The sequence below is a fragment of the Chelonia mydas genome, chromosome 5, assembly GCF_015237465.2.
Source record: "Chelonia mydas isolate rCheMyd1 chromosome 5, rCheMyd1.pri.v2, whole genome shotgun sequence".
NCBI classification, from domain to species: domain Eukaryota; kingdom Metazoa; phylum Chordata; order Testudines; family Cheloniidae; genus Chelonia; species Chelonia mydas.
In genome coordinates, this window is record NC_051245.2 from 44,740,733 (window position 1) to 44,761,858 (window position 21,126).

The window sequence follows — 21,126 nt, forward strand, 5'->3', positions numbered from 1 at the left end:
ATATGCCTAAAATTGTGTCACTTAGAAAATACAAATGAGAACAGTATGCACTTTGCTTAATCACTTGTTTTTCAATAAGCAAGGTTTAAAGTCATAACATCTTGGTTTGTATGTTGCCCACATATCATATTTACCTGATAATCCTGAACATGTTTATCGATTTCTATTCATGTTGGGTTTAAATTTGGTTTGAATAATAGAAAGTATACATCTCAAGTAAGAGTAAACTTCTCTTTTATTTAGAGAGATGTCTTTGCCTCTCAGCAAGATTGTCCACGTTAATAGAGGGATGTTAGTGTAACTATTGTTAATACATTATCCATATGAAATTTAATAAAAATGTAATCTATTCAGGTTCTTTTTCAGATGTGGCTATTTCCCTGATACTTGTTTTCCCTAGGTATTTTTAAAAATCAAAACTACTATATAAGATTCTTTCCTGTTAAAAAGTTATCGTCCCAATTAAAAATATAATCTTGTGCTGCTTCTTCACCATTTTATTTTGTATATAGTTATTGAATCCAGGATTTAAAGCTCTAAAAGCAGCTTCATTTTGAAAAAAAAACTATTACAATTCTGGATGTGTTTGTGCCAAGACATGTATATGGATTGTTTAACTGTGCTGTCATTCTTAATATTCACAGTAAAGTAATTTTTAGAGAAGCTACATTTCAGAGCAACACCTCTAAACACACTGACTGATTAGCTTTTTTATTGACCATTATGGGGGAGATTATTGTAATCTATGGACTGAAATCAGTTTTTTGACCTATGAAGAGCTTCCTAGTTTATATTTATTCCATGACATTTGAGGTAATATAATGCCAATTACCTTTAGCCATGATTAAGATTGCTCTTTGTGATATAGAGCTCATGTTGTTTGTATATTTTTCCCCTCCCCCTTTTTTTTAATAGATAGGGATCGTTTCCAGCTTGGCACCTTATCTCATACTCTGAACACCAAAGCCATTGGGTACCTGGAGTTATCTAATTGGCCAGAGGTGGCGCCTGACCCATCAGTGCGAAATGTTGAAGTAATTGAGTTGGTACGCTGACATTAAGAGTAACTTTGCTTAATGTATTTGTAGACATTTAAGATAAAATAGTTGTGTTATATAAAAGAAATGGTTTTAAATTATTCTTTTGGTTTGTGTAAACTGCAAATTGAATCCAGTCATCTTATGTGGCCTACATCCGGGGGAAAAAAAATTAGATGCTTCCCCGCTGAGATGCAGTGTGTGTTTCCTCATGGAAAATGTTCCTTTTTTCCATCTTCCTCATGGATGTTTTTTACTCACTTCCAGGAGTTTTCTTCACCTTGGTTTATTGAGTTTTTGTCAGTTGTGCAGCAACATTTTGATTGCAGTTGATGGTGTAGAAGTTGCAGTAAATGAAACTTCTTCCCATTTAATATAATCTTTAATCTAATCTAAGCCTAAACAGAAGAAAATAAGGAAGTATCATTATAAACAAGAGCAAACAGAGGACTCAAAGATAAACCATGAATGTGTCCTTTGCATATTTTTCATAGTATAATGGAGATGGGGAAAGAAACAATGGTATGCAAAATCTATTCAGAAAACCTAAAATGCACAATGTATCACTTTTCTTCATCTTCTGGTGGGATAGTCAGTTTTTGAATTAAGAATCAGTCTTCCACCTTCATACTAATTTCATGCTTAAATTGTGAACTTAGAACAGGGCCTAGTTTTCCATGTGTTTGTATGTCAAGTAGCATGATGGGGCCCTGATACTGATTGCAGCTTCTAGGCTCCACATGTATATATGATGGGTGGGATTTTATTTTCAAAATCACCTGAGTAAGAGCACAAGTCCCATTCAGTCAGAGGGACTTCTCCTCCTGAATCATTCAGGCACTTTTGAAAATCATGTGTGTGTGTAAATTACTATTATGACATCAGAGGTGAGCTAGACAGCCACCAAAACAGAAAAGCTTCTTGTCAACTGTCTAAATGGGCCATCTTGATTATCACTACAAAAGTTTTTTTCTCCTGCTGATAATAGCTCATCTTAATTAATTAGCCTCTTACTGTTGGTATGGCTACTTCCACCTTTTCATGTTCTCTGTATGTGTATATATATGTATCTTCTGACTATATGTTCCATTCTATGCATCTGATGAAGTGGGCTGTAGCCCACGAAAGCTTATGCTCAAATAAATTTGATAGTCTCTAAGGTGCCACAAGTACTCGTCATCTTTTTGTAAAGGAGTGTGATCTCCGTCCTGAGCAACTGCCAGGCTAAATTAAACATGATGTACTTAGCAGGCAGTAAGACAGCCAGGGACAATGAGGCAGCCAATAAGGTAAGTTACAAGGGCTAGGGCATAGCATGTTGTAAAGAGTTGGGATCTCTTCTTTAGTAAATGGATGATCTGTTTGCTACTATTCCAGCTGAAATTGCAGCAAAAATGGGTCTTAAGGAGGGATTTGAATGAGAAGGGTCTGAGGGAAAGCTAATCAGCTCAGGAAGGGCATTCAAGGAGTAGAGGAGGGCCTGAAAGAAGGTGTGAAGACATCTTTACACCTAATATTGAAGACAGTAAGGTGTTTGGCTGCTGCAGTCACAGGAAATTGATCATGTGAGATATATCCACTTGTTTCTAATAGATAACCGCTCAGGGATCTTGACACATGACAGTCCTTCTCCAAGGGTATTGCCAAGTATGTCCTTGGGAAAATTCTTTACTGACCCCAGTTTTGCAGTCTCTTTAATACTATGTATGAGAGAGAACCTGAGTGGTTAAGCATCTCAGGGTACCACTGATATCCAAGTAAATGTTCATGTTTTTCCCATGAATATTAGTTGGGAGGTAGAGAATTCAAATGTAGATTACTCTGAGGAAAAAAACATTATCAGAAGTACCCATGTTTGTACTGAGCTTTAACCAAGTCTCTGTGATCCCTGTGTTCATACAGTTCAATAGCTTCCAACCCTACTACCATAGCTTCCTGTTCTCTAAATTTTAATGTGATTTCCAAATGACTGCCACCACTGTGTAACTGACTTGCACCACTCTACTAGCTTAGCTGGCTATCAGAGGGTTTTTCCCAGGCTACAGCAATCCTCCACAGGTCCTACACTGCTCTATTCCCCTCCCTCTCCCATGGTATAGGGAACTTGGATGAGGAGGAAAGGATATGGCCAGAACATATGTGTTCTGGTGCGTAAAAATTGCCTGTTAGGGGGGACATTGCAGCCTAGAACAAGATAGAGCAGCCCTAAGATTACACTTAAAACTTGGGGGCGTTGAAGGTGGTGTATAGCCACCTTTCTCATTCTTTATTCCCTCAAGGCCTATGGAAAGCTGAGCTCAGCTGGACCCAGTGATCTAGTACTCCTGGTTTTATCATAATACAATCTATAATAATTTCCCTTATCTTACATATAATAATCCTTTTTGGAGGCAGTCTGTGATCCCATTGGCTTTCTTCACCACATTGTCTCTTTTTATACATAGCTGAATATAGAAGTAAATTATTTTACTAAATACTTTCAATTTAAGTTTACATATGCAGAAACATTTGTAATTCACTTACAGGGAAAAGAATGGTCTGTGGCATTAGGCAAGGCAAAGAAAGAGAAACCTACAGAGAAGTTTTACTCTGATTCAGAGGAGGAATCAGCCAGTACTACTGACACCGGTATGTATGTGGCTACTAATTACAAGTCTTTTTGATTTATCATACCATCAAAACGTGGTGCTATTACAGCTGGAGCAGTTAAAAAACATCAGTGTTACGTATAAATGGGGGAATAATGCTTACACTTAACTTCATGGCAGCTGTGTGATAAGTACTAATTGTATGGCTAATGTCATCTGTAAGTATGTTAAATTATATGAGTTTAATAGACTTTACTTTGCTTCTTAGTTAAAATACATGGAAAGGCGTTACTCTTATCAAACTTGACTGATCTTGAGAGGTTCTGCAACTCACTGAAGTCAAATGTGCATACTGTCTAGGAATAAAAATGTCTACAGACATAGTTGTGGGGAGTTACAGATATTTATCATCTCTCAGGATTGGATCCCAGGTGTTTTAATTGGCTTTTACTGAGGTACCTGTTTTGGCCACATGCAATGGCATGTTGTTAATACCCAGCTACATTATAGTGCAGCGATACTCAGACTGAGGCTTGAGAGCCACAAGTGGCTCTTTAATACGTATCCTGCAGCTCTTTGCAGCACATATTAAAACTGTGTGATTTAATTATTAACCAATTGGGATGCTTTTACTTTGTTAACCAGTTGTAGTTGATAAAATAATAATACTTGGTCAGTCATTTTGATGTGAGAATAATAAATAAATAAAATAAAACTAAATATTTCCCCTGTCATGCTGTTTAAATATGAATATATAATAATATAGTAAATGAAACAATGAATTCATACGACTGTGGCTCTTTTGGTTAATGATGATGACTAATTTGGCTCCTGAACCACTGAGGTCAGAGTATCACCGCTATAGTATATTTTACTATGTTTTCTATTAATGGAGGTTTGATTGCATTATGCTTTCACTATAGAGTACCAAACTTTCTATTTATTTAGACATTGGGCTAATGATAGGGGGAAAGAATGGCAGATGGCTCATATCGGAGGAGTTGTGTCAAATAAGCGAAGTAAGGAACCATGTGTCCAGATACTCCAGTCTTTTAAGGGTACTTAAAGCCACATAAGCAGCTTCTTGAGGCTGCCCCTCTCCACTGCATCTGAATATAGTTCAGACATAGTGGGCAATCAGGGCCTCAATGTTTAGCATTTGAGAATCAGAAGAATTAGCATGTGTGTATGTAAGGTTGAAATGCATGGAAAAAAGATGTTTTCACATCTGAATTCCCCCTAAAAAATGAGTGTATCTGAGTAGAGGAGAATTACTTAGGGTGATTAGTGGATGAAGCTAGAAAGGGATACATTCAACTTAGACATTAGGAATGTTTTTCAACTATAAGGTTAGTTAGAGAATGAATAACTTATTGAAATAGGTGGTTAAATCATCATCAGGCTAGGTGTTCTAGATTAGAGTAGATAAATACTTAGGCAGTTAGTGTAGAGGGTAGTCCTTCGTTAGAGTAAAGGCTTGGACTAGAGGATTCAGGAAGTCGTTTCTTACTCCTTGTGTTTACATGTATTTTTTCTCAAGAGTATTGGTAAGGATCCTGGTACAACTAATCAATTTCAAGTGTCCTAATTTGGACGGGTACAGTACTGTGTGTTCAAGAGAACAGTCTTTTGAAATAGCAAAACTTACAAGTTAGCGATAAAGAAAATAAAAAACAAAAAATGTTTGGACTCTGGGTAAATATAAAATCTGGCAAATAAAATTATACATTTCTTTTTTATAGCTATATACATATTTGGGCTCCACTATGTACTACATATATAAAACTATATTCATAAAAATGTAAGATTTAGTGTTTTTGTGTTTCAGAGAGTGAATCTACTAGTGAAAGTGAAAAAGAGAAGAATGAGAAGGAAGAAGGCAGCAGCATGGAGAATAGTGAGAGTTCTTCAAGTGAAGAACTGAGTGACAGTGAATCAGAGAGCAAAGAAGGTACAGCAAAGAAAAAGTTCAAAACTACTGAGGAAAGGTAAATATGTAGTGTGTTTTTATCCTTTAAAGAGCATTCGGAGTGCTTTGGCTGTAAACACGCTTTTGAATACCAAATTAGGCTACTTCCTTGAGTTAGAGGAAATATCTGAAAATATTGGCTTAAAAGAACCATAGACACCCATGCATTTTGAGTGACATTACCTTTTTCAGTATAGTTTGAATGTGTGTGTTTCATATTTTCATTAATTGAACTCTTCTTAAGCTGAATTTTCATACCTCAGTAGTAAAATCTTGGGGTGGCTTTCTGAAAATAGAAGTAACCTTGGGAGGCTGGTTAAGGGATCAGGCAGTTGTACGAAACACTTAATTACCTTTTGTGGCAATTTTGCTGAGGGCTAAAATTAAATCCTTCAACACTTTGCCATTATGTAACTAAGACAATTGATTTTTCTAAATAATGTTATATTAAAAAGATTATGATTGAAATAGTAGAGGCAAGGGCTGTGAAGGGAGACAGTTATAAGATATTTAAGTGTTAGCGTTTTTTAAGATTGTCCATTAACAACAGCGTTATCACGTATTAGAGTATCATTCAAATTTTGAGTAATTGGGGCTAATACCTTGGATTGTATGAATCTGTTTTTTCCATGCCGTCAGCAAGTGGCCTCTGCCGACATGATCACCCTTTACTCTGTATCCTGCTGCCAGCTCACTTGATGAGTTTGCAGCTCAGCTCAGTCGTGGCTGACAGCGCTGATTGGGGCGCAGTACGCACTCTGCTCCTTTTATTACAGACAGTAATTAAAGCAGCTCGCCCTGCCACTTCCATAACAAACACAGCATAATGCCCTAATTATGACTTTATTAATTTAAGTCAGGATTTAATGATTTTAAAAGTGATTTATATTGTTTTTCCTGTTCAGAACAAATGAAATCTGTAGGTTAAATTAATACAGGCTTTTCATCATTGCAAAGTTAAAAAGCTAGTTACCAGTAAATTCTTTTCATTAGATTAACATGTGAAATTCTAAGTAGTTAGGTAAACAATGATTACCCATCAAAATTGAATGATGCATAATAAAATAAGATTTTCAAGATAAAAGTATTATCTTAAAGCTAGAAGCTGTGTTTATTCAAAACAAATTGCTTTCCTTATTGAACTAAAAGAATATCTGACTCACAGTGGATTCCTTTTTGATGCAAATACTATTGTTTAGGTTCCATGTTAGGGCCTGTGAGGAAACAGAGATGGGTTTGGTTGGCACCAGTTTTGGGTGGAATGAATAACTAAGTTTAAACAGAAGCAAATTGTGACTTTTTTCAGTGACCTCATAAATGTTTGTGGAAAGTTATTGTATATGCAGTTTAATTCTGATGTTACTTCAAAAACCTATTTCTTCCACCTTGGTTTTGAAGAACAGATATGCTCTTGTAACAGTTGCTTTCTACATGGCGCTGTAGCACTCTTGTTCAGTTTTAGATTCATAGCATGTTAAAGCTACTGCCTTCAGCAGCACTACTTTCCTTTGGTTCTAAAAATATAATTTTTAGAGTTCAAATATAATTACATGTGCTGTGTAGTGTTACCATATCTCCATTTTTAATAAGTAGGAATCATATTAGCTTCAGAGAATTCACTTCTAAGAAATATTGATTTTTTTTCCTCCAAACTTTTTTCTGTGTCCTTAGATTTTTTTCAAGGTTTTTTTCCTCCTGTAAAATATTGTGCATCTTGTGGAACAGTAGCATCACAGAGCACATACCTTCATTTCCCCCAAAGACTTAGCAAAAGTGTAAAATTTATTTAAAAAACAGAACCAAAACTTCCATTAAAAATCCAGGCTCTATATAGTTGCCTTACTCTTGTTGAGTGGTATCTTGCCCTGTGAAATATTCCACTGACATGCATGGACTATTTCAGTAAGGTACTACTCAGCATGAGAGAAAACCTTTTGTAGTGATAAACACCCATTTTTTCATGGTCTGTGTGTATAAAAACATCTTCTGTATTTTCCACAGTATGCATCCGATGAAGTGAGCTGTAGCTCACGAAAGCTTATGCTCAAATAAATTGGTTAGTCTCTAAGGTGGCACAAGTACTCCTTTTCTTTTTGCGAATACAGACTAACACGGCTGTTACTCTGAAACCTACTCAGCATGAGAGAGGGTGTGAGAAGGTGGCATAACAATAGCACTGTGTATTGGCCCATTCCAGCCAATTATTTTTATAAATACTTTTCTCTTTCTACTTAATTTAATTTAGAGGCATGAATGAACAATAGTACATTGACCAGAAAAGGGATGTTTATTTGCCCCCCAAAAAGCTTTAAAATCTATCCAGATTCCTTTAATCAAAGCTTACCTAGTCTGAAAGTTTCTCAGTGTAATACAGTAGGCACATTTTTCTAGCAAATGCCATAAATTTAGTACACCCAGACATTAGTTATTCCCTTAATAGTTATTGATGACTTTGTTTTCAGTGGTGTTTTATGACCTTTCCATTTTATTGTTCTTTTTGAAGTATGTGATTATGTAATTGATGGGTTTGGATAATCTGGTAAGATAGTTTATTTAGAGATACACAGTAATGTCTGTATAGCTTTGTGGATATGTCTTGCTGTTGTGCCCTTTTCACCAGGTTTCAGTTGTAATGAGGACCTGGTGGATAGAGCCTAGTTTATTAAAGATTTGGAATGCCAGAGTGTAGAACATTGTCTGAGCTTTTGTTTTCTATGTGTCGGTTTCTTTTTACAGCCAGATATTGTTCTTTATTCCTTGACTTTAAAAATGAATGAAGAACCTGTTCTTTTTACACACAGTGACTCAGATGAGACAGAGAAGAAAACAAAGTTGATTTCCAAAAAAAGGAAAAGTTCTGGTTCCTCTGACTCAGAATCTATCTCAACAGAGGAAAGTTCATCGGACTCGGAATCAGAATCTGACTCTGAAAGTGATGCTGAGTCTAGAAAGCCTAAAAATGCTGCTGCCTCCAAGGTAAAATCTATATTACCTTGTATAAAGCTGTGTCCAGTCATTCATGTATGTGTATTTCTATTTTTTACTGGGCTCTGGGATCTAGAAATTCTCTGAGATTACGCTGCGTGGTAAAAATTAATTTTATTTATCCAGATTAAAACTACTTGTATATCTAACAAATATTTGAAAATAACCTTCTATGTGTTCCTGGGGCCAGAGTTCAATCTCAATTACATCATAAGAATGTAAGAATGGCCCTACTGGGTCAGACCAAAGGTCCATCTAGCCCTGTATCCTGTCTTGACAGTGGCCAGTGCCAGGTGCCCCAGAGGGAATGAACAGAACAGGTAATCATCAAGTGATCCATCCCTTGTCACTCATTCCCAGCTTCTGGCAAACAGAGGCTAGGGACACCATTCCTGCCCATCCTGGCTAATAGCCATTGATGGACCTATCCTCCATACATTTATCTAGTTCTTTTTTGAACCCTGTTATGGTCTTGGCCTTCACAACATCCTCTGGCAAGCAGTTCTACAAGTTGACTGTATGTTGTGTGAAGAAATACTTCCTTTTATTTGTTTTAAACCTGCTGCCTATTAATTTCATTTGTTGACCCCTAGCTCTTCTGTTATGAGAAATATAAACAACACTTCCTTATCTACTTTCTCTACACCAGTCATGATTTTATAGACCTCAGTCATATCTCCCTTTAGCTCTCTCTTTTCCAAGCTCAGTCTCTGTTTAGCTGTTGAAATCCCTTGTGCAAATAAATTTAGGGCCAGATCTTCAAACGTGAATGTAAAAAGTCATATGCACATTTGCACGCCTCTGCGTAAGTGCACAGATACCCCAGTGAATGTTAGTCAAGGTTTGCATGCACATACCTAAGTGTATTGGGTATTTGCAAAACTAAGAGCTTGGCTACACAGCGTGTTAGGTTTCAGAGTAGCAGCCGTGTTAGTCTGTATTCGCAAAAAGAAAAGGAGTACTTGTGGCACCTAAGAGACTAACGAATTTATTTGAGCATAAGCTTTCGTGAGCTACAGCTCACTTCATCAGATGCATTCAGTGGAAAATACAGTGGGGAGATTTATGTACATAGAGAACATGAAACAATTGGTGTTACCATACACACTGTAACCAGAGTGACCACTTAAGGTGAGCTATTACCAGCAGGAGAGCGGGGGTGGGGGGAAGGAATTCCCCTAGTTTACTCCTCTCCCCCCCCCCCCCCCCCCCACTGTTCCTCAGACGTTCTTGTCAACTGCTGGAAATGGCCCACCTTGATTATCACTACAAAAGGTTCCCCTCCCTCCCCAAACCCCCACCCCCCCCCCCTCTCTCCTGCTGGTAATAGCTCACCTTAAGTGGTCACTCTGGTTACAGTGTGTATGGTAACACCCATTGTTTCATGTTCTCTATGTATATAAATCTCCCCACTGTATTTTCCACTGAATGCTTCCGATGAAGTGAGCTGTAGCTCACTAAAGCTTATGCTCAAATAAATTTGTTAGTCTCTAAGGTGCCACAAGTACTCCTTTTCTTACAGCGTGTTAAAGTGCATTAGAGAAATCTGATTTGTAGAGCTAATGTGCTGCATTCTAAAGGTATGTCTGGTCAGCCTACAGTAGCGAGCTTCCCACCCAAAGCTGGCAGACTTGGGGTATTGGGGCTCGCACTTGCATGCTAAAACTAGCTGTGTAATCAGTGGTTTGAAGTCGCGGCTCAGGCTTGAGTTCAGGCTCTAAAGCCTACTTTCATCCCAAGGCTTCAGATCCCAGGCTGCAGCCTGAGCTGCAACTTCAAAGCATTTTAAACTGTGGTTAGAATGTGTTTTATTTCATAGGAAAGGGAGTATATAACGTGTTGTCACTTCAGAATTGGGGAAGACTCCCAGATTCCATGAAATCTCTCATAAGATACATAAAGTCCCAAGCTCTCAAATGTGGCTTTTAAGTTGGACTCTGAGAAGTGTCAAGTTACAAAAATGGCACCATCTCACTAAGCAGAGCTGTTGTCTGGGTATGCTCAGTCATAACTGCTTACGTGAGTGGGGGGGAAAAAAGAGGTTACACTGCTTTTTTACTCAAGTTAACATTGTAAAGCTGAAATAGCTATGCGTGTGTGCTGGATACTATTCCTTCTTGCATATTCAAACAAATGTTTGAAGGCAGTGATTTTGCAGAGCTATAAATGAGGGCACTGTTCAGCTTGCAGAACCTTTATTATGGATGTCTGTGCATGAGAAGGAAAGAATCTAGCTCAGTTCTCAGATTTTGGCTTAGGACTGGAAATTAGCAAAGTAGTTTTTTACTTGTAAGCTGATCAAAATCTTATGTTCAAATCCGTGTTTACATAATAAATGTGAAACCCAGGCTGAACCTTGTGGGGAAGGAGAATAGTGAAAATTTCTGCGAAACACCTTTTCCTATTGTCAAAACGAAAACGTTTTGTTCATTTCTACCCATGTATTTTTCATAGTAACTTCCAGGGATTTGAGAAGTCTCCATTTTAATTTTAATATGTTTATTTGAGAGTTAGGGATTTTAAAAATAAACCAAGCACTTTTCGTTCAAGATTACTATTTCTTTAAAGACCAGTTAATATAATCAAAACAGATGTCACCTGACACTATTGATGTGGATATGGAAACAGTGTGACATGTATGCCACAGTATGGATAAATGTGGAGGCCGCAACTTTATTTAAAAGATTATTTGACAAGGAAACCACTCCCCAAACTACCTAACAGGGCTGGTCTAGTGCTGATTTCAACTGGGCATGAGTGGCCTTGGTTTCTACAAACCTGAGGGTGGGTCCAAGGGCAGTGCCTCCTCTCCACTGTCAGGCCTGCCCAGGAACCCTGGCTGGAAGCCAGAGTCCCAAAATATTCCCCTCCTCCACACAGGAAGTAGGAGAGATGAGATGAAGGGAGGCCATACACCGCATGAGACATGGAGGCCAGGCCCTCACTGTGCAATATTGTGCTCAGGGACCCTGCCCAAGCAGCTTATTGAGTTACTGGGACCTCATATCAACCCCCACCCCCCCCCCCCACACACACATACGTACGTTAGGGAATGGGGTGGTGATGGTAAGGAGATGAGAAAGAAACAGCTATCTCCTCTTTACCCACACGCTGCAGAGCATCAGGAGAAGAACCAATGGGAGCACATGTAGCGCAGCCCTCTGTCCTTCCCCCCACCCCTCGCCCCTCAACCAGGAGAACTGGTCCCATCCCTATTGCTTCCATACCCATCAAAGGCTTATCTGGTTAGCAAGGTGAGCCCAAGCAGCATTCCAATGCAGGTAAGTTTGTTCATATGTTCTACTGCAATACCACTTCACATATTTATTCTGGAAAACATTTTAGGTAGTTTAAAAAAATGTTTTTAGGAATAAACTTTGAACATGCCTTGATTAATAATAGAGCTGATTGAATTTTTTCATTTTAAAGACTGACAAAAAAAGTTGCAGTTTTTGAAAACTGGAATATTTTAGTGAAAATTTTTGAAAAATATTATTTCTTTTGAAAAAATTCTAGAAAATATCACTTTCTGATGAGCTCTATTACTAAATACTTTATAAGAATAAAAAACCTTTGATGTATTTAGGTTTCTTAAGATTTTCCATTATAAAGGATTCTTTGAGAAGCTCTCACACTTCTGTTGTGTTCAGCAGACCTTTGATATTAGGCAGTGGGAACAATCTTGAGCTACAGAAGTTCCTTTTCTTTATCTCATGAAATTTGGTTTAGCTTTTGCTGAAATTAACTGCTAAAAATACCATTTCCCATCTCTGAATTGCATGTCCAGGAAAATCTTGGCAATATGCCAAAATAATAACTAAACTTATGAATATTCTAATGTTGGGTTCATGCTGCCACAATAGTGCATGCACTATACCGAGACTACCTGAGAGCTTCCAGAGACCTATGGAGTGGGAAGGAAGAAGATAGACAGATAGGCACCTCTTCTACCCACAGGCACCACATGGACAGAAGTGTCTTCCAGTTGATAGGTGATAATGGTTAATAAAGAGGCAGAAAGCTGAGGTGGTTATTGGGATCTCACCTACTTTTCTATATATTATAAAATACCCTTTTCTGAATGTTTTTGTTTGTTTTACAAAACAATAACTCTTTTAAAGCTGGAAACAAAGCCATTAAACCCCTAAGCAAAACTTTTAGTGATTCAGAGGCCACAACTGGATCTCTCTCTGGACTACTGTTTTGGATACCCTAATTTGGAATCCTTATGGATGTGTTTTTAAGCTTTGATTACAAGCAACAATGTAGGCAGTTGGAAGAGAGAGAGGAAAAATACTGGCTACTGAGTGGTGGGCTTCCATTGAACAATTACAGACTTCTGCATGTTGTGTTGGTGCATGACCACTGTTAAAATAATAGCAAATTATCATCTTGTATATCATCTAATATGCCAATATTTTTCCCCATCACAAAATACACCTTTCCCTATCAACCTGAAATCTGTTCTCAGTAGCTTTGGTTGAATCTGTTCACTGAGAATGTGGGTTTTCACAGAAATAATGACTTTCTGTAACTCTTCTTTCCAAAAGTTAAGGAGTTGGTCACTTCTTTGTGCCATCCCTTCCAATATCAGAATTTCCAGTTGAGTGCTTTCCAGTATCCAGCTGTGCAGTGTGCAGTGTATGGAAAAATTGCGCCACACAACATATATTGCCTTATCTCTGTTGCTGGCTTATATCATCATTTTTGTAACTATATGACCAAACGTCTGTAACAGATATATAGCACTAGTCATATCTGTGCCTTCACGCTTAGAAAATTGACTATAGGTACGTCTGTGCTTAAGGCAGCGTGTAGAGTACAGACACTGCTAGCGGGATATAAATATCTGTGTAGATGGTGAGGCACTGCTTATTAGAGTAGAATTCCCTACATGCCTGAGCCCTAGGGGCTATATACTTTACATGGGCGCTCTATGTGCCCAAGCAGTGCCTCTCACATCTACACTGCTATTTTTAGTGTCCTGCTGGCAGAGCCCTTCACCACTGCAGCAAAAGACTCTGGCGGGGGGAGGAAGTGGGGAAGGGTTCTGGTAGCCAAAGCTATGTGCTGCTGTGTGTAGCTATTACAGGAGTGGATGGGTGAGGTTGTGTGGCCTGCAGTATGTCAGACTAGACAGTGGTCCCTCCTGGTCTTGGAGTCTGAGTGTGCTACACATACCCTACATGCTGCTGCACGTGTAGACAAGGTCTTTGAGTCCATGAAGTAGATGCCAACATTGTTATGAAATGGTAAATAAGAATTAGTTGTATGTTGTTGCTTGCACCACCGCTGACTGGTGACAATGGAATTTACATCAGAATATCTCAACTTCAAAGAAAAATTTGACTTTTTTTTCTTTCCCCCAAAAAACCTTACTACAGCTTATGCTGGCTAACGCTATAAAACTAAAACTATTCTTGATGCTACAAGATAAATAATGGATACATGAGATGAAAATTACGTCCTTGAGGGGGTTTTGTTGCTGGTTAGGGTAATCACTTACAGTTTCATAAATCATGGAAAATACTGTCATTCATAAATAAATGAGTACACCATATTTTTTAAAGGCTGGAGTAAAATTTATTCTCTTCCCCCTCTCCAAAAATCAGTGATACCATTTTAAGTGCAGGATAGTACATAACAAGGTACGAAATATTTAGGTATTTTAATTGCTTCAGTGTTAGTCGCTTAAATTTCAGCCTGTGTCTCAATGCTTACGTTCTCATGTCTCTATACTTATAAAGGCTTGTGGTTAGCTCACAGCAGCAGCACCTGCAGTTATTCCTTACAGTTCATACAATTTGGGAGAACTTTCCCTCTTGAGTGTAGATATTTTCATTAATGCATCAAAACTAATTAATACTATTCTGTATAAACAGATGTAGATATAGAGTATTTGTATTGTGCATCTGCACGTATATTCTGGGAGTATGTCTTCACCACAGTTAACCCAGGCTCTTACTTGGGTGTTTCTCCTAACTCCCTTCCATCCATATACGCAAACGTCTTGTCCCTGTTTAGTGGCACTTTAAACCCAAACGAGCTGGCAAGGCTGGGGTTTGGGTTAGAGCCCAGGTTCTGCTTTCAATCAAGATGGTAATCTGCCCACTTTGTGGTGAGGATGTAAACTAAATCACTCGAGTGCTGGTAGTCCACTAGTGTCTTCCCACAATAACTCCCGTGTGTCCAAGGCTCCAGAAGACCAGACAAGTTCTTCCACAATTTACTGGGAAAGAATCATAGTGGTTCATCTTACTGCAGCACAAAGAACCATGGGATATGCTCCTGGAAGTCCAAGTAATACACATGAGAAAGTGCAGCACCAGTGAGGATGCTAACTCAAGTATGTCTGTGCAGAATGGCTGCTCATGGTTAGGCAAGGCTGGCCTGGGTGCCAGTCACCCAACCTTAACTCTTCAGCAAAGACACCTGTAGTGACTTTGTGTATAAGCATTAGCCCTTAAGCTTAGAGAATACAATCCTTTGTATAATGAAACAGTATTTGCCTTGAAGAAAATGTCTTGTTATGAAACTGTGTGTCAGATAAGCAGCTTTCCTTATAATGCAGACTAAAATAGTAATCTCTGCTGTATTGTATGAAGAACATTCATGGTTATATCACAAAAGATATTGTTGTATTACAACTGTAAATTATGTCCCATTGTTAAATATACAGGTGCAGAAGGCTTTGTTTAAAATAATGTATTTTAAACTGTTGCAAATTATTCTTCACTAGAACAGATTTTATTCTGCATTTCAGTTCTATTTCAAGAAAAGTTTACCTGAAAAATATATTATAGCACATACTTTTGTGTGTGTGTATATTTTTGTATGTTTACACACATAGCTATACCAAATATTTTATATGGGGTGTGTAATGTATATTAGTGTCAATAGTACCTCTGTCTTGAACCCATTTCCTCCTAACTCAGCTTCTCATTATGCAGCAATTCTGCAAGCCTCTGCCACATGGAGAGTCTTTAGATTAATTTTACTGTTCAGACACCAAAATAAAATATAATTGTTTGCATTGATTCTAGACACTGTAAAAATCTAAGATGAAACTTGAAGGTTTAGCTTATGTATCGTGTGGATTTGATCCTACCATTGATTGCACACTCATAATTTCCATTTACTTTCCTGGGAGTTCTGAGTATGCAGGGCACTCAGGATTGGGCTGTCATGATTGTTTGTGTATATCACATAAATAGGCTGTATAAACAAAGCAAATTGTGCTTATCCTACAAAGATCACATACAAAGTTTTAAAACATCTGTTCTTTGCTGGTCACCATTGTGCACTTTAGCTGATCTGTGCAGAGGTGTTTGTTTTGTTTTGTTAGTTTGTTTACAGAAGTCCCCAGATGTATAATCTGATCAATGTGGTCTGACACTTTTTCCCACATAAAGTCCCATTGAAGCCAATGGGATCAGATTTGGATTGTGGGGCCTCCCATTTGGATCAGATCGTAGATTGTGGGGCCAAAGATTGTACTTAACTGTGGTTTGTTTGTTTTTAAATGTTTGATTATACACACACCGGCCCTAATAAATAATAACGGGAGTTATTGTGCGAAGACACTAGTGGGCTACCAGCACTTGAGTGATTTAGTTTATATCCTTAAAGCAAAGTGGGGAGATTACCCACACCCCCCCCGCCCCCCACACACACGTGCGCATGCTAATAAATGAATTGATTTATCATGTTCATTGTGAATTTTAAACATTTTCAACTGTAAAACATTGTAGAAAAGAGATCAGATCTGCATATTATAGAGAAGATAGCTAAGGTTTGACAGGAATATTTCCTACAGTAAAGAGAGGTACAAGAAATAACAGGTTTAACTTTCACTTCCACAACAATTTACATAAATCTATGTGGGCTGAAGTCTTCGATTTTACAGTACTTCTATAAATCTCATATTTGTCTTGTGTGAATGTAATATGCAGTTTTATTTCTTTCTATGAAATGATCCCATATTGTATCAAAAGCATAGATTTCTGAAGTTATGAAAGTGCTATTTAAAGAGGGCCACCTTGTGTTCTGTAAATGGCCACAGACTGGAACGACCCTCATGACGGGTGAAGAATTTTTTAAACTTAAAAAAAAAAAAATCTTATTGGCTTTCATGCACTGAGGTTTCTTAATTGTCCGGTCCTTACGGTTTCTGTATGAGTTTGATCCAGTGTACAAAGAGGCATAAGATTCATTGTTTTTCTTCCTCTATAATTCAAATTGAAAATATTTCATGTAAATATTGTGCTGTATGAAGCCAGAAATTAACATTGACTGTGTTACATTTCCAAGTTCACTCCAGGTCTAGAGAACTTTACATTATGTTGAGCCTATTTTTGAGTTTGTTTTTCATTTGTTGTTTCATGGTGTGGACTTGAATCAATACCTTGTTTAGCACAACCACCATTAGAAAAATGGTTGCTTTTTATGTAAATATTTTGCATCTGCATCTAGGTATATTTTCTACTGTGAAAATTAGCATGTAAGATGGCCCCAAATCACTTTTGCTGCATGTAATATTTTTAATATTTTCACATTTCACTCTTTAAAAATTTAACTTTGAAAAAGCTTGTTTTATTCTATTTAGTTAAACTACAGTGAGTAGAGAATTCACTTTCTTACCCTGCTGTTTTGTATTTCATTTTCCAATAGGGACACTCTGAGGTATTCAGATACATAATCAAATATTGTAGAAATAAAATGGAGATTTGAGGATGATGCACAGATAAATAGGAGTCTCTACATTGGGATTTTAAAATCAGCTACCATTGGTGTCCTTATACAAACCTAATACAGTCACTCAGCTGTTAAAAACCTGATCCACTATTTAAAAAAAAATATACAAAAACAAATTGTCTATCTTTCTGCCTGATCTCTTTTCAAGTGCTAACACAATGGAAACAGTGGGTGATCTGTCAATGCATTTGGTTTGTCAATGATGGTTTTGTATAAATATTGGGAGGCTAAAAAATAGAATTCACACAGTAAAATATGATTTCATCTGCCTTTTCTCTGCAGCTCCATGGCTCATGCTGTGGTGTGAAATTCTCATTTTACACACTTTGCAGGCGGAGCACATGAATTATGTATTGAGCAAGAGAAATCTCCTGCTTCAAGTCCTATATGCATTTATCCAGGTTCTATCTCTATTACCAAAATGAATTGCAAATGGAGAAATGTTTGATAGACTATAGCTTAACTACTTTGTTTAGCATTCAGCTTTTTTTCATAGTAGGTTCTTTAAGTAGGAAGCTGTTTTGATTTTACTGTGGATTTATTTTTTTAAAGAAAAAAATGAAAAATGTCACAGAAATGCCAAACATCAGAACCTTTTTATAGCCTTGATTTGGAAGGCAAGGCTTTTTTGTATTCAGTAGAAATAGCTGCTGGTAATGTTTGTTTCCGTCCCTGGCTATTTATTATTCCCAGAAAGCCAATGAATTTCTTTCCTTCTAAAATTCAAAGAAAAAAATCAAGTTGTAATAAGAGAGACCAATTTAACTTGCTTTGTCCTTATGTTTGCATGTGACCTGATGTATATTTAATAGTGTTACAGGATCTTGATTATCAATTAGAAAATAAGACTTGCCTCATGTTTTAATTTTATCTTGATTTAGTTGGTTTGAGGCTACAGTTCCCAGAAGGCCCTGCTATTCTGTTGCTGTTTGAAGGAAAACTACAACTATTGTGCTCAGCACAGCATTTTAATAAGTCACCTAATAACATGACATTTTTCTTGCCACGTATTACACAATTGAAATAATGATCCTGTAGTTGCGGTTATTCTCCAAACATATTTTGGGAAAGTTAAGGAAAACCTGTTCAGGCCTTGAGTTACTTGAGCCCAATAGGGGATGTTATTCAGACATTTAAGATAAACTGTAAAACAGATGAAAATTGACTTCAGTGCAGAAAATACATTTTAATTGTCTTTTAAAGAGTCATTTTTCAACCTCTGTGAGGTGTTCTTATCAGTTGCTGGTTCAGAAAAGCTATTCCAGAATGTAACACCATGAATACTGGAAGTCGTCACTGAAATCATGCAGTTAATTTTATATTTGTGGTGTCACAAAATGGTATATCTTTGAAATCTTCAATAAACCAGAGGAGTACTACGAGGATGTAATGTGGTGAAAAAATTGGGTCAAAGTTCAGTGTAAATGAAAAATGGTCAAATCTAAACCTTGAATCTGAACGTATCCTAATTACAGGTGGGCTATCTGAGTTCTTAGAATCAAGACAGCTTGGCCTATAGTTTTGATTCCAGTTCTGTCCAGAACCAGAATGGGTGTATTCCTTGGTTAAGATGTTGCTAAATTCTTTTGTGTTACTGGTCTTTTAAGAGGAGGGTGGTGTCTTCCTTCTGTGTCCGCTTTCTCTTCTCATTTTTATCATCTCTCCCCTGGGCCCCAAAATGAAAAGAAAGTAGTAGAAAAGAAAAATGGGCTGGCCAAATACACCCTCCTTTCCTCATTATGTACCCTCAACCCAGATAAGGGTACAGGGTTGGGCGAGCAGCTGCTGCTCCTCAGATGGCTCTCCTTTCTTCTGTGCTTATCTTTCCGATCAGTTATTAGTATTATTATTGCTGTGTTGCCAACTCTCAAGACTTTTACCATGAGTCTCAAGATATTTGATGTTTTTTCTTAAAGTTCCAGCTACTGGAGGCAAGTGATTACAAGAGATTTTGGATTTTTTGGACTTGACTCACGATTTTTCAACAGATGGAGTTGGCACTGCTGTTGTTGACAGACTCAGGACTCCCACCCTTTTCCCACAGTAGCCCCTTGTGAGAGAGGGACGCTTTTTTGGTATTGAATTTAATTGGCTGCATGAGAGTTTGATTAGGAGTAGGACTGCAGAAACCCAAGACAGGAGTTAAAAATCTTGGACAGTCCTATCCAGAATGGGACAAGTAATAAGGATGAAACCGTAACCAGGATAAGCCCTTGAACCTTAATCCTACCATAAAGCAGAGTGATATGCCACTTCTTTACCCCATCTATAGTTAAAACTTATTTGTGTACTGAATATCTTCCCTTCTCCATATCCACAGCCCATTTTTGGTCAGGAGGAGGAGAGTGGGGACATGCAGATCTTAACTCAGTTTATATTATGTCCTTTGAATGTCTTTTTTTAATTGGCTTCTCTTTTGTATTTTTACTTTTAACTTTATATTTGCCATCTACAGAGTCCCTGACAGACCTTCAAATCCCACAAGTTTAACAGATTTTAAGACCACAGGGAACTGTTACAAGATCTTGTCTGACCTCCTGTATACCACAGGCCATTAATTTTCTGCCAGCCACTCCTGTATAGAGCCCAATAACTTGTTTAACTAAAGCATATCTTCCAAAAAGGAATCCAGTCTTGATCTGAAGACAAGAGATTGAGAATCTTCCCTGTCCCTTTGTAGTTAGTTCCAATGGTTTATCATTCTCACTGTTAACAATGTATGCCTTATTTTAATTTGAATTTGTCTGGCTGTGACATCCAGCAGTTGGTTCTTGTTATACCTTTCTTCACTAGATTAAAGAACTGGTGTATTCTCCCTACGAAAGTACTCATACACTATAATCAAGTCACCGCTTCATCCTCTTTTGAGCTCTAAGTATCTGAATGTGTAAGGCATTTTGGCCATCTCTTGAATCATTTGTAGTTCTTTTTTGCACCCACTCCAAATTTTCCACATCTTTTTTAAAATGTGGATGCTGTACATAGTATTCCAGTATCGGTCGCCTCCCTACTCTGACTCCCCTGGTTATACATCCAAGGATCACATTAGCCCTTTATGCCATAGCATCACACTGGGAACTCACATTGTATTGTTTGTTCATTATGACCACTATATCCCTTTTTAGAGTCACTGCTGTTGAGGATAGAGTCCCCCATTCTGAAGGTATGGCCTGCATTCTGTCGTCTTAGATGTGACTGAATTAAAACAAATTTTGTTTGAATGGACCCTACTTACAGAGCCATCTGGATTGCTTGGTATGACTGCCCTGTCATTATTTACCACATTGACAATATGTGCGTCATCCACAAATTTTAAGATTAAGATTGTAATTCTTTGTGGCAGAGACCATCTTTTTGTTGTTTGCACAGTGCCTGTATTGGAGCAGTGGTCCCTGACTGGGTCTTACAGGAGCTACTGTGGTACAAATAATAATAATATTGCATTCATCTGGATGAATTTGTGGGGTCAGAGAAAGCAACACCACTGCTTAAGATTGGTTTACCTTCTAAAGGGGTGGTTTCACCAGATTTTCCACTTTCATCCTCTGTAGAAAATCCTGAAAGTTTCAGTGTCTCCCTAGAAGTTTTACTTGAATAGTAAAACAAGCTTATTGGGGCCTCAGAAATGTTCATTTTAACTAACAGGTTTTTTGTGGAATACAATTCAGTTAATCCCTGGTCGGAAATCCTTCTCACAAGGTGAACTCTCAGAATGCTGAGCTGAGCAAAATGGGTATTTTTTTTCTTTTAAAGTGAAGAAAATATTTTCTGCTATTATAAAAGTGTTGAAGAA

At 37.6% G+C, this 21,126-nt stretch overlaps 1 protein-coding gene across 7 annotated transcripts in view; it reads left to right on the forward strand.

Moving 5' to 3' along the window:
* The window catches only part of AP3B1 (adaptor related protein complex 3 subunit beta 1), a 338,592-nt gene that overhangs the window by 218,638 nt on the left and 98,828 nt on the right, over window positions 1-21,126 (forward strand). For 6 of the 7 annotated variants that reach the window (XR_006291016.1, XR_006291017.1, XM_043547050.1 and 3 more), the window contains 4 exons: window positions 916-1,046; window positions 3,563-3,665; window positions 5,454-5,613; window positions 8,390-8,570. Coding sequence is in view for 5 of the 7 variants with exons in the window: in XM_043547050.1 (XP_043402985.1) it covers window positions 916-1,046; window positions 3,563-3,665; window positions 5,454-5,613; window positions 8,390-8,570 (575 nt within the window). In the remaining 2 variants the exon portion in view is untranslated. The remainder of the gene's footprint in view (window positions 1-915; window positions 1,047-3,562; window positions 3,666-5,453; window positions 5,614-8,389; window positions 8,571-21,126) is intronic. The other variant, XM_037902963.2, reaches the window with a different exon arrangement.